General features: G+C 34.2%; 2 protein-coding genes across 2 annotated transcripts in view; both read left to right on the forward strand.

The window, feature by feature from the left end:
* The window catches only part of LOC112514779 (two-pore potassium channel 5-like), an 8552-nt gene extending 1582 nt beyond the window's left edge, over positions 1-6970 (forward strand). Inside the window, exons 2-5 of the mRNA XM_025121381.1 lie at positions 1334-2126; positions 2425-2531; positions 5308-6181; positions 6612-6970. Coding sequence (XP_024977149.1) covers positions 1360-2126; positions 2425-2531; positions 5308-6181; positions 6612-6750 — 1887 coding nt within the window. The 5' untranslated portion in view covers positions 1334-1359 and the 3' untranslated portion in view covers positions 6751-6970. The remainder of the gene's footprint in view (positions 1-1333; positions 2127-2424; positions 2532-5307; positions 6182-6611) is intronic.
* A 1689-nt stretch (positions 6971-8659) lies between these two features.
* LOC112514447 (two-pore potassium channel 1-like) lies at positions 8660-12663 on the forward strand. Its single transcript, XM_025120928.1, has 3 exons — positions 8660-8988; positions 9842-10834; positions 12300-12663. The coding sequence occupies exons 2-3, from the start codon at positions 9936-9938 to the stop codon at positions 12487-12489; spliced, it is 1089 nt and encodes a 362-aa protein (XP_024976696.1). The 5' UTR covers positions 8660-8988; positions 9842-9935; the 3' UTR covers positions 12490-12663.
* The last annotated feature ends 1961 nt before the right edge of the window (positions 12664-14624 follow it).

The raw sequence follows: 14624 nt of genomic DNA on the forward strand, positions 1-14624 counted from the left end.
GGTTAATCATTTGAGAATCTGATCATTTGTAGAACTATGAGATCCAAGCATGAATAATGGGAGAGTGAATTACGATGTCTAGGTTTAATGTTTGAAACATAAAAGAGTACTCATGTCTCGTATTAATAGTATGAATTATCATGTTTGAGTTTGGTGTTTGAAATAGAAACCATATCGACTGATTTAGGTTTAGTAAGTAATCATAATATGAATTACCATGTATATATAGATTCAACATGTGTAGTTGTGAATGGATCTCTAAGGGGCTGTTTGGTAAGAGCTTAATGGACTCCACAGAGATTATGGCTTATTCGGTAAGCTATATAAAGTTGTTCGAAAATGGCTTAATGGCTAAAAACATGACTTTTTCGGTCAGCTGTAAAAGTTGAGTCATATAGACTCAGCCCATTTATTACCCTTTTACCCTTTCTTTCCTTCAGTCCTCCCTTCCTCTCCATCCCACCCCCCTTTCTCATTTCCATCTCTTTTTTCTCCAGACCTGCTTGCTTCCTCAATCTAAATAAAAATGGCACTACACAAAGATTTGTTTAGTCCTCCCTCCATCAATCTGCTTCCTCTTGTTAGATCAACCAATATGTTTATTGTTTTAAACAAATGGGTTGCATCCAAGATCAACGACTGCTCCCTCTTTGATCTACTCATCTTCAACAACTGGTTTTTTTTCTTGTTTGTGCCTTGATCGATAGTTGTTCTCATTTCGTTTTAGGGTTCTACATGTACTATTTTCTTCTTCAAACAAATGGGTTTTTATTCAATCTAAACTTTTTTTCTGGTTGATGAAATTGATTTGTGATTTGTGGTTCTTGATCATTTGTGGTGTTTTTTTTTAAATTAGGGTTCATAGATTTGGGTTTGTTAATTTAGGGTTCATAGATTTGTATTTTGACTACTAATTTCATTCATGAGTTTGGTGTTTCTGCTCTTTTAAATTCTAAAATCAATGGGGAAGAAGAGAAACAAAAAGGATGATTTCTCCTAATGGGTTTGATGTTGTTATTAGTGATTTAATTCAAAGATTTAAAGGTAAACCGAGGGTTAAGATGACCAATAAAGACTAGGGGTAAAATGGTTATTTCTGACATTCAGACTGTTTATTCAGCACAACAACCGAACGATAACTTATCTGTTAATATACAGACAACTATAACCATACAGATCTTAACTGAAAACGAACCGAACAGCCTCTAAATCTGTTTGAGCAAAATAAAGAATAAAAATCTTTATTTCTTCTATTTTAGAGAAGCTATTGGAGATGATCTAAGTACAAAGAGGTACTCTAATTTCGATACTGAAGTTTTGATCAATTGATTAGGGCTCTTAACGAGTGGTGAGCTGGTCATGACATCCAACGATGGAAACGTCGACGCTTCATCAACCAGACCACTGAAACCTTCTGATTCGAAAACCAAAACCGATGATGTTTTCGACTTGTATATGGTTGCCATCACTTGTCTTATCTACATGGTTGTTGCCATGGTATCCTTTTATTTCGTCATACACCAATTCTATGGAAAGAAAACAAACAGCGTCCTTGATGCTTATTATTTCACCATTGTCTTAATGACTTCTAGTGGATATAAAGACCTTACTCCTCGTAGCGATCTCGCAATACTACTCGCCATTTTCTTCACGATCATGGGTATAGTTCTTTTTGGGGCACTGATGAGTCTAGGTGCGGACCTCTTCTTAGTCACGCAACTGGAAAAAAAAGAGTTACTTGATTCTGTGAAAAAACATGAAACAGTGCAGTATCCAAGCGCAATGAAAAAAAGGTGGAAAGTGTTAGCAGCCATGGTTGCGGTCCATATATTTGTTGGGACGCCTCTCTTGGCATTCATCGGGAATATGGACCTTTTTCGCGCCTTATACTGTGTCTCTTCAACGATTACAACCGTGTTAAGTACCAATAAATGCTTCTCAACGAAAGCGAGACGCATCATTGCACTAATCTGGATATTATATGGAATGATTACTTTAAGTTGTGTGCTCTATACTTTCTCGGAGGCATGGACTCAGAGAAGCAAATGGTTGTTCTTAAAAATGAAAACCAAATCTGGATTTCAAGACTTGCAGCCCAGTGATCTTGATGATGATGGCTTTATAAGGTAAAGTACAATTAGCAACCACTAACCATACCACTAATAGGTACATGCCAATATGCCATGCAGGATGTCTTAATTTCATAAAAGTATCTCTAACAGGTATGCTATATTTTCTTGGCAAATTTGGAGATTTCTACGTTCTCTCATAGTTTTCCTTATTTTAGTGAAAAGTTTAACATAACTGTTGGAGCAAACTTGGAGATGCTCTAATGATCTCGCTTGTCTTAATTAGGAATTAACTATGCTTCTTAATGCTTAATTTTCTTTTATGTTAATTGTATCTAGTTTAGTGATTCCACAGACTTGAAGAATATGTACTTCATAAGCTAAAAGAGAATAAAAGGTCCCGCGGAGATGACACAGAAACGACGATCAAAGAAGTTAGAATATTCATCAAGAACCATCCGGGTATGTTGATGAGACGTGATATTATATACGTCTTAAATAACATTTTGTTTCGTTTGATTATTCATAATGACTGTGATTTTTGTGATATATATCGGCGTTACAGATCATGTAATCAATTTTAACCGGACATCTAGTCTAATGAATATTTGTTTTCATGAATATCTTGAGTGTTTTCTAATCTAAAACAATGATCATAATTAATGAAATGAACTTTATCATTTTTCATAAATATCTCAATCATAAAGAATGAACCATGATCATATTCCATAAATATTTCGATTGTATCCTCATATATAAGGTTTCGATTTTATCCTTTGTATAGTCTATAACAATTGCATATTTTGTATTAGAATCTCTCTCTATATATATATATGTGTGTGTGTGTGTGTGTAGGGGCAGGTTCAAACGAAAAGCTAAATATTTTGCGAGAAGCCGAGAAGTTTCAATAACATATATGATCACACGTATGATACAGAAGCTTAATTATATATGATTAAAAACGTGTTGCGTAGACAACACATAGACGTTTAATCTTATATGACCAGGCACATCCAAATAAGTATAATCATTTATGATATTGAAATTTTTCGTCTTCTTGCAAAATGTATAACTTCTCGCATGATTCTTCCTTCCTCTGTATATATAGGACGTTTTAAATACAACATATCTTATTTAAACAATAAAAAAATTATACATTATCTCTCCTTATTAATCTCCATTATCCACCAATAGATCCTCTAAACAAGGAAACGGTTTACACAGTATCTCTCTTAATTAATCTTCACCAATCCATGAAAAATACATAATGAAATAATGAAACCAGAACAAAATTCAATTTCATTCATGTTTTGTTGTTGAAATGATGAAACATTGGTTTCATGTTTCATTGTTGAAATAATGGTTTCATGTTTCCTTTTTCATTGTTGAAATATTGAAAATAATTAAATAGGATAAGAATGATTAAAAAAATCTATAAATAAACGGTTACATTAATGAAAATCCCAAAACACTAGGGAATTGTTAATTACCATAATTAACCGTTAAACATCAAAATGACGAATTAGCCCTTAAAATAAAAATAAATTGAAAAAATGGAAAATTCTGATTGACTGATTTAAGTTTGTAAAGTTTGTATAAATGAGAAAGTTTGTAAATGTTCTCTCCGCTATATATTTATCTATATATATAGGGTTTATTTCAAATACAACCTATCGCATTTGTACAACCAATGCAACCTAATAAATTGAAATATTTATGGAAATGATTAGAGTTCATTTATTATGATTTAAATATTTATGGAAGATGAATACGGTTCATTAATTATGATTAATACTTTATATTAGGAAATAATCAAAACCTCTATAAAATCACATATTCATCAAATGAAATGGACGATTGAGATTGGGTTGTATTGATTGCACAAATGTCAATGGTTGTATAATAATCAACCTATATATATATATATATATATATATATATATAGAGAGAGAGAGAGGGGGGGAGGAGGTTTACTTTGCAAACCACGTTATTTGTACAAACCTCATTCAACCAATCATAATTTTTTATTTTCTTCATTTTTTTGTAATTTTGATAGGTTGATTAATCATTTTTATTGTGGAGGGTGTTAATCATGGATATTATCATCTTCATTATTTAATTTTAGAGAAATACATGAAACAGTTTCATTAAAATTTTCATTAAGTATTATATGAAACAATTTCATAACCATATATGAAACAACTTCATCCAAAAAAATTATTATATAAAATAATTTCTCAAGATTAAACAATTACATGAAAAAATTTCATAAGATTAAATAATGAAATCGACGGACGAGGGTGGTTTGCACGGTTTGCATTTGATCGTTCATCTCTCTCTCTCTCTCTCTCTCTCTCTATATATATATATATATATAGAGAGAGAGAGAGAGGTCTATTCAAAAGAAAACTGATTAGTTTGTGGTAACTGTGAGATCCTATCTCAACCACAAATCAACGGATAAATTAAGAAATTAATAACTATGGTAGTTTGAGTTAAAATTATAATTAAAGGGCATTTTAAATATTTTTAAAAAAACTCCTCTCTCCTCTCTCATCTCTCTGATATCCAATCTCCGGCTTCCGGTGAACATTAATCCAGCAGGTACCAAGTAATCATCAAGATATATATATATATATATATATATATATATATATATGTGTGTGTGTGTGTGTGTGTGTGTGTGTGTGTGTAAGAACGAGAGTTAAGGTGAGAAGCGTAAAAAGGGATCTGGACTTTTGATCATCTTTAATTTCAAATTCACTCACAAATCGCACTTGATATATACATTGATTGATCCGGTACATCTCATCCTAATGTGCATCCAATGGTGGAGATCACTTCTTACGTTTCTCATCTTAACTTCTCTTCTCACTTGAACCAAATCCCTAGATATATATATATATATATATATGTGTGTGTGTGTGTGTGTGTGTGTGCGCGCGCATGTGTATAGAGAGAGACGGGTTCATACGAGAATGATACATATTTGAGAAAATAAGTAAATGGATGAATCATATGTAATTTTACACTAGCGTCACGTACAAAATCACATGTATCTCATGCGACCTTGCCACGCACTCGTAGGGTCGCCAGCACATTTGTTTTGCCTTTAGTGTAAAATCACATATGATCTTGTAGGTAATTTGATCATTCTCAAGTGGTTTATTTTATTCCATTTATATATTGAAGTTTGCTTTGAATTGTTTCTAACCCGGACTCAAAAACGTTGACACAGAACTACTTGGCAAAGAACATTCTAAAGGTAGAAACCAAGATTCATCAACCACACCTCCACGAAAGCCTTCTATCAAAGATCATATACTGGAGCCCGAGAACCTAGATGATATACGGAAGATAATCATCTCCTTTGTTATCTACTTGGTTTCGAGTGCGGTGATCTTTTATGTCGTCAGATGCCACATTTCTGGAAAGAAAACAAACAGCATCCTCGATACTGTTTATTTCTCGTTTGTTATAATGACTTCTGTTGGGTATGAAGACCTTTCTCCTGACGATCACCCTCTTGCACTAATCTTTGCCTCTCTCTTCTCCCTCCTGGGTTTGTTTGTTATCGGGCTGGTGCTAAGTATGGCTTTAGAAGTTTTAGACAAGCAACGAGAAGATCAAAAGCGTAGAATTAGATCAGGTAAGGATGACACAACTGCTACTGCAAAGGAACCCAAGAAAGAGATTAAGAAGTGCATAATAATAGTGGTCTTGTTTCTGATCCATATGTCTGTTGGGATGGCTGTCTTGGTTTTCATCGAGGATTTGGACTTTATTCATGCCTTGTATTGTATCAGTATAACAATCACAAGTGCAGGTACCGAAAAATGCTTCTCAACAAAACGCGGAAGGGTCTTTGCACTAGTCTTGATGTTACTTGGTACTGTGTATAAAGGTTATGTGCTCTTTACTTTTACCAAGGTGTACACCCAAATAAAACTACGATCAAGAGAAGTGAAGAAAAACATAACACCTCAAGAACCTGAGGATTCTCCACCAGTGAAGATTGATTATGATTATGATTATGATGCTGGAATACTACGTGCTGAACCAGTACAGTTGTCTGATAATGAAGTTGATCATGATGTTGAAATGGCAGCATGGTAAGAACAAGTAACCATGTAATATAGTTAGTTGTTAACCACTAGTATTATCATATTATAAGGGCCGTTTACCAAACACTTATCCAATAAGCGCTTACCGGTAAAATTTAACACTACCATTTACTTATCGTGTAAGACTTTAATTCACCAAAAAGGCACTGTATGCAACAATTTACAGAGTAAGCACTTACCATGGTAAGAGTAGTCGTTGACCTCATTTATCGGGTAAGACTCTCGGTCCTTGTCTCCCTCTTACCGGGTAAGATTATTGGTTTTTACCATATTCATCCGGTAAGGTAATGTGAGCGTTTGGTAAACAACACCTAATAGGGTATTGAGATCCATTAAGGGGGTCTTATATGTCTACTTTGCCTCTCAAACTATCGTCCAAATTTCTTATGTTAATTGTCAACTTTTGATGATTCCACAGTCCTCAGTCTCAGAGTCCAATAGAGGAGGGAATCCCCAGCCAATCAGAAGTCGATATGGCAGATATCATGAAAGAGTTTCGAAGACTTGATGTCAATGGCACTGGTAGGTTGACGTTACACGAAGTAATGACGTCGTAACAATAGTCTTGGTATAATCTGCAACACTGATGCAGCTCGATATGAAACCATGTTCCCATTCAGCCGTTTATGTAATTTGATTAAGCTCCGTAAACAAAATATGTTTTGGTAGATTCATTCATTTTTATGACTTCTGATTTTGTCAATACATGTTTATTTATGCTTCATAAGAGATTATGTTAAACTTAAAACACTTAATAAATAAGATTGTTTGGTTTTGTTACTGATATTTGTCTGAATGGATTTACGATTTTCGATACCAACTTTGTAACACATCATCTCATATTTTTGCATAAAACTTACATATTCCATATATGCCATGAAATACAAGTATTACACCCCGGTTCCAAAGATACTCATCGTTACTTGTAAAAATTTACCACAAACTTTGTCAAATAAAATTACATGACTTGAATATACAAATTCACAGCTCATGTATTTCACAGCTTCCATAAAATTTATGTTCATCACATAAACAATATATATATATATATATGTGTGTGTGTGTGTGTGTGTATGTGTGTGTGTGTATATAAGGGTGGGTTCAAGCGATAATCTAAACATTTTGCGAGAAGCCGAGAATTTTCAATATCATATATGTATATTACACGCATGATACAGAAGCTTAGTTACATATGATTAAAAGCGTGTTGCATTGACAACACATAGACGTTTAATTTTATATGATTAAACACATCCAAAAAAGTATAATCATATATGATATTGAAACTTTTCGTCTTCTTGCAAAATGTGTAACTTCTCGCATGATTCTTCCTTCCTCTCTCCCCCTTTCTCTCTATATATAGGATGTTTCATATACAACATATCCTATTTAAACAACAAAAAATTTACACATTATCCACCAATAGATCCTCTAAACAAGGTTCGTTTACAGACCTAAGTAGTCATATGCATCACAGTTATGGTTATCACCCACAAACTTGAGAAATTCCGTTCACTTACACATACCAAACATCAACAAACTTAACCATTTGCAGTTGCGCCGAACGCAAGCAGTATCGCTCTCCCTCACCACTCCTAGTTGCTCCAACGTTGTCCGTTGTTCAAATCGCCTGACATGTTTTTGGTCTCTGCCATTGATCTCCATCTTTTTGATCTATTTGTTATCTATCAAAAGAGGAGAATCAAAAATCAGTTACAAGTGGCTTTTTTTGGTTTAAAAGGTTGAACGTAACTAATTTTTTAAAAGTTTGATGGTTTAATTTATTGGAAAAAAAAATCTTCAGGAACCTAATCATTCAAAATGAGAAAGTTTAATGATTTTTTCATTCAAAAAAATAGTTCAGACACTTAATCATTAAAAACGAGAAAGTTTAAAGGTTCTTTCACTCAAAAAAAATAAGGTCAAATTACATGAAAAATAACGTATTTTAACTTGATTCTTATTTTGAATAACGTACTTTCAGAACTTCCATTTTGGTACCTAAGATGTAAAATTTTAAATATTTAAATACTCAGGTAACTGGTTGAAACACTAACCGCTTATCATGCTGATGTGACGAGTGATGTGGTATCTAACTCAGTATTATTTGCTGGTGTGGTTAGTGACATGGATTCTCTTTAATCTAAAATTAGTCTTTTTTAATCTAAAATTAGTTTTTTTTAATCTAAAATTAGTCTTCAACCGGTTACTCAGGTACTTAAATGTTTAAAACTTTACATCTTATGCACCAAAATGAAAGTTTTGAAAGTGTTACTCAAAATAGAAATCAAATAATTTTATTTTTTCATGTAATTTGTCCAAAAAAATAATTTAAATACTTAATCATTTGATAATGACATTTTATCATAAATTACAAAATTTAGCATATTTGAATATGCAGAATTGCTTTGTACGATCATAAACCACTATATGCATTTATTAGTGTTCTTGATCTTTGCACTCCAATTATTCAACTACCACTGGGAAACTGATTGCAATAATTTGATTATAATATTGCCGAATGTGGAAACATTAATCGTCCTGCCGACGAGATCTCGGAAAATCGTGCTTTCCACCGACATCACAACGGAAATCGGATGGTTGAGATCCAGTAGACCAGAGCTTGTCGGTTGTTTTTCCAATAAAACAACGGTTCCGGCAACTTCCTGCCATTTTCGAAGCACAGTGTAATGGAATTTCCAGTTGGAGTACAAATTACAACTGACTGCAAATAGCAATCATGGATAACTGCTGTTTTAACGAATTCCAGAACGACGACCTTACGATTTACAGAGGTGAGTGTAGTCTTCTTATTGCTCAGATCGATTTGATGTGGTTGATGAAGTATTATACTAGCGCTTGCGTTTTATGTTAATTACTGTTCAGATCTGTAGTTCGAGTGTTTGATTTTAGTTTCTGATGATCCGATCGATCGTACTAAGCAATCAGCTTTCATTCGCAGTTGAACGAGAAAATGTGTAATTTAAGTTTGAAATTTAATAGAAATCAACTGATTCATAGAATTTCGAGCCTAATAAAGTGATTTTAGTAACTGTCTTCGTGCTTGCTCTTTTGCTTAATTGCCTTGCTTGTACCGTTTGATCCATACATTCTACACTTTTGATTCACTTTCCTGTATCTGCATCGGTACTTGGTTACGTTTCAACTGTAATTGCTATTTCGGTTAACTTACCTTCAGAAACGAGATCCCAACTTCTTTTTGGCATTTAACACAATCTCCAAAAGATTTTTAAAATGGAGAAAATTGAAAAATTTAGAGTTTGTAAGAGTACTTGTTGGAGTTCAATATAAATTTTTTTAAAGATTTTAATTTTTGATAATCTATTTTAGAAAAATTACAGCATACCGTTGGAGATGCTTTGTGTTTTATTCCAACCGATATGTTACAAGCTTTTCCAAAATTAAGAAAATATGATGTTTTCTTTTCGACCAAAAGAAAATATGACGTAGAAATATCTGCGTGACATGGACCATTTCTCCTTTGTATGATTACATATGTTGGAAGCGCCCTCTCTTTTCGTAACGGTTTTTTTTGAAGAGTAAATTTGAGGATTAAACGTATTCTCACAGTGTACGCCAAAAATTCCATCAATCATCATTGAAATCATGGCTGATATTAATCTGCAGGGAACTCAATCACGGTGTACTTATGTTCAAGTTGGATATTGAAGCTTTGAATTGTTTCTCGGGGATCTAGAAAAGTTGTACACACCAAGCCACCATGGCATCTAATGGAAACCAAGCTTCACCAACAGAACCACCAAAGCAATCACTTCTAAAAGATCAAATATCTTCCCTCAAGAGAAGGCGATTCCGACGCATTAAGAGTGCCCCTATGTCAAATTCGTTCCCTTCAGAATCTCAAACCTCCGCCTCCCTTCCACGACCTCGGTCTGTTTTCGATTATCTCCACCCAAGTTACAAGAAAGTAGCCATCATCTTGTCCATTTACTTGGGTGCAGGTACGCTTTGCTTTTATCTCGTTAGACACCAGATCGATGGAAAGAAAACCAACCCAGTTCTCGATGCTCTTTATTTCACCGTTGTCACGATGACTTCCGTGGGGTATGGAGACCTTTTTCCTGGTAGTACTCTTACAATACTACTTGCCTGTCTTTTCGTCTTCTTGGGTATGCTTCTTATCGGGCTAGTGCTGAGTAAAGCTGCAGACTATTTAGTCGAAAAACAAGAACTACTGTTGGCAAAAGCATTACACATGAATCAAACGATCGGTACTGCAGAAACGCTAAAACGAATGAAAACCAACCAAGTGAGAAACAAGTGTATATTACTAGTGGTCTTGCTTGTCGTCCTTATGGCTGCTGGAACGGTCGTTTTGCTTTCTGTCGAGGATTTGGACTTCATTCACGCTTTCTATTGTGTGGTTGCAACGATTACAAGTTTGGGTTACATCGATAAATGCTTCTCGACAAGAGGTGGGCGTGTTTTCGCGCTATTTTGGATATTGTCGGGTACCATTTACTTAGCTCAGTTGCTTTTTACTTTTGCTGTGCTACATACTCAAAGAAGACAAAGGTCGTTAGTGAAATGGGCTCTTAAAAGAAAGACAACACCTGCAGACTTGGAGGCAGCTGATCTTGATGATGATGGTGTTGTAGTGTAAGTAAACTTTCAATGTTCGCACATTTCATGGACTATAGTTTTCGAGGCATATATAACCATTAATAGTGGTTATCAGAGATGCACAAGAAAACCCAAGTACGAAACAGGTCATGAAAAAGACGGGCCTAGTCAACCCGAATCCCGACCTCGGCCAGGCGCTAAAGCCCTATCAGGCCGAACTTTTAGGGACAGTCCCGGGCCTAGGCGCTGCCCGAAAAAGCCAGACCTTAACAAACCGAGCTGGAAAAGTCCACTTTTTCAAATCCAAAACCCTGGTTTTTTTTGCTTACTATAAATGGGCTTGGAAGGCCTGGACCCAAGCCCGAAAAAGCTTGGTCTTGTGCATCTAGTGGTTTTGTGTAGAGGTGGCCAAAATTCGGTCCCGGGCCGGGCCTTAACCGGTCCCTACCGGGCCTAATCGCGACAAAAACCGGCAGTAACCGGTCCCGGTCTCGGTGATTTTCCTTGTAACCGGTCAAGGTTATTAGTAACCGGTTGTCCCAACCGGTCCCGGTCCCGGTCCCATAACCGGTCCCGACCGGGCCTATTCAAAAAAAAAAAATGATTTTTTTTAAATTTTTGGTTATTAATAAATTTTTAATATGTTATTAATATGTTTGTAATATGATATTTTGAATATGTTTTATTATAAATACATTTTGTTATATATATATATATATATATACGTTTATAAATACGTTTTGTTATATATATATATACGTTTATAAAAGACGTTTTGTAATATATATATATATATATATATATATACGTTTATAAATACGTTTTGTTGTAAATATGTTTAAAAATACACAATAAAAATACGGTTTATTATATATATATATATACGTTTCGTTGACTTTCGTTGACCGGGCCGGGCTGGGCCTATAACCGGTTACATAACCGGTCCCGGTCTTAACCGGTCCCGGTCCCAAAAAATGTCAAAAACCCTAACCGGATCATAACCGGTGGTCCCTCAACCGGTCCCTACCGGTCCCGGTCGGTCCCGGTCCCTCTCCGGTCCCGGTCCTCCGTCGGTTACGGGCCGGGCCAGGCCCATTTGGCCATCTCTAGTTCTGTGGTTATACAAGGGGTCTCGAGGTCCACTAGTGGCCTAGTGGGTCCTATATGTCATATGGGACCTTATGTTGTAACTTTCATTATTGTGGGCTTCACATATCCTGATATGATATTACAGTCAGGGTCTAACACCACATAGAGACTCGACGCACTCTTTTGCATCCATTATTTGGGGGCACCGTCTACTCATCTGGCCTTCGATTAAAGAAGCGCGCCAGAGAATTATCGGATAGACACATACCATAAAAACTTATATATATGTCGACAAACCACATATCCTAACAATCACTATCCCTTAAGAACAACCATCTTTTCTTTCGTGTGTATATATATGTGTGTGTGTGTGTGTGTGTATTGATTGTATGTAAACACGATGATCCTACAGGGCTGCTGAATTCATCCTTTACAAGCTAAAAGAGATGGGAAAGATCAGCCAAGAAGACATGACGCCGATCATGGAAGAGTTTGAAAGGCTCGACTTTGATAAGACGGGTACATTGTCGGCCTCTGATGTTCTACTTTCACAATCATCATGGTATGCCGCAGACATCCTGCTTACACAAACATCCGTGTAACATTACGTTAGAACGTTTTCTACTCTCATCAATAGTCTCGTTAAAACAGTTTGAAAAAATTGGACTTGTTAACGACATACGGTCTAGTCTGGTCCAGCTAGATGTCGTGGTTGTTATTTGAAAATTTATTACATGTATTTATGACATTTGATTGGGAAATCAGGGTTTCGTCTAGGAATCCATGTCATGGTAACATGTGAATTTTAGAACCATAAGCAGCTTGATGTTTTGTTTCAAAAAATTTAATACTGCAAAACAGGAGGTACTAAAAAGTTAAAAGTACTAGGAGGTTTCAGGTTCAAATTCAATGAGGAATAAAAATCCCCTTGTGGCCATGGAGGTTTAAATGCGGTGACTTCGGGCTATCTGCAAAACAGATGGTCGTCCTGGGATTAGTCGGTTCGCATAGCGGGTTAGATATCCAGGTTAATCAAAAAAAAAAAATTAATACTGCTATTACTTCACTATGACAATTTTGTGATGTTGATTTAACCTGAACCGTTTAATCTAAACTTTATTCAGTACTGATGTGTTATTTTTTTTCAGGCTTATTTCGACGCCCCTATAACAGGAACGGTCAAAATTACCAATATTCTCAATCAATTTCACTTTTTAGCCACTTTTACAATCGAATTCTCATTTTATCTGGATCTTACGCAATTAAAAAAAAATTTGTAAAAATTCAAAATTTTGCATAAGAATTTTTTCTTTTCTTCCAGAAGAATTTATTTTATTTTATTTTATTTTATTTTATTTTATTTTATTTTATTTTATTTTATTTTTATTCCCTTCTTCTTTTTCATACTTTCCCTTCTTTCCTCCAACTTTTTGGGTTCTTTTCAATACTATAACTCTTCAACAATTAGTGATATTTTCTAAATAATTTATTAAAAAACAAATTATAACTAATCATAAATATAATTAAATTATCTTTTTATTAATTGATTATTAAAAACAAATATTTTTTACACAATTTAAAACATCATTACAAACAAATGCTATTAAATCTCGCGAAATGTCAACTACCCAATGAAATTTCCTAATGTCTGTGTGAAATCATAAAATTTCAGATTCAAATTTTTCTCACAAAATCAAATATTGAATTTTTGAAATGAAATTAAGGAAGTGTTTGGGATTGCTTATAAAAACAACTTATTGACTTATTCTGGTGTGACACCGGTAATAATCACTTTTAAGTGTTTGGATAAACAACTTATACCGGTGCCAAACCGGTAATAAGAAGTTTTTGAAAAAGTTAAACATTTCTGACTTGTAATAAGTAAATAATGCTTTTGTAAAAATAAAAAATAAAAACATAACTTGTTTCAAATAAGCAATCCTAAACACCCTTTCAATTCCAAAACCCGTCAAATGATGGTTTGTATGCATTGTATTTATGAAATGTGGTAAGGGCCTAATTGATTGATTTGATAAAGTGTGTAAATTAATTATTTAATATGCAAATAATTTGTGAGGCTAAATAATTAATTACAAATTACGATAACCCTTTTAATTTTAATATAAAAGGTATATATATATATAGGGAAGGGTTCAAACGAGAACCCCTGTGATTTACGAGAACGCAAGAACAACCCAATAACCTCATATTGTGATAAAAAATAAAATTAAAAGATTTTTAAAATTAAGATTTAAATTTAAAAAGATTCAAAAAAATTTAAAATTAAAAGGGTAATAATGGAAATGATATCATCAAATCTTTTAAACACGATCATTATTTTTTAAACACTCATTATTATCATTATCTAGTAAAACGATTACGAAATAGGTTAGGATTATACTAGGTGTGATAATCATGTGATATAGGTGTGATAATCATGTGATATAGGTTTGATAATCATGTGATAGGGGTGTGATAATCACCATTATACATCACTTGGGTTATCGTTTTAGTTAATAAGTTAAAATTTTGGTGTAATCATATGATAAGGGTATGATAATCATGTGATATGAGTGTGATAGGGGCGTGATAATCACCATTATACATTACTTGGGTTAACGTTTTGGTTGATAAGTTAAAATTTTGGTGTCATCATGTGATTTGGGTGTGATAATCATGTGATAAGGGTGTGATAATCACTGTTATACATCACTTGGGTTATCGTTTTGGTTGACAA

The sequence above is a fragment of the Cynara cardunculus genome (genome assembly GCF_001531365.2).
Source record: "Cynara cardunculus var. scolymus isolate 2C chromosome LG 6, CcrdV1, whole genome shotgun sequence".
NCBI classification, from domain to species: Eukaryota; Viridiplantae; Streptophyta; class Magnoliopsida; order Asterales; family Asteraceae; genus Cynara; species Cynara cardunculus.

Bases quoted from the DNA above. Each gene is read 5' to 3' on its own strand.
- LOC112514447 (XM_025120928.1), top strand. From the start codon at position 9,936: ATGGCATCTAATGGAAACCAAGCTTCACCAACAGAACCACCAAAGCAA. The intron at 10,835-12,299 runs GTAAGTAAACTT...ATGATCCTACAG, and splicing joins GATGATGATGGTGTTGTAGT to GGCTGCTGAATTCATCCTTT.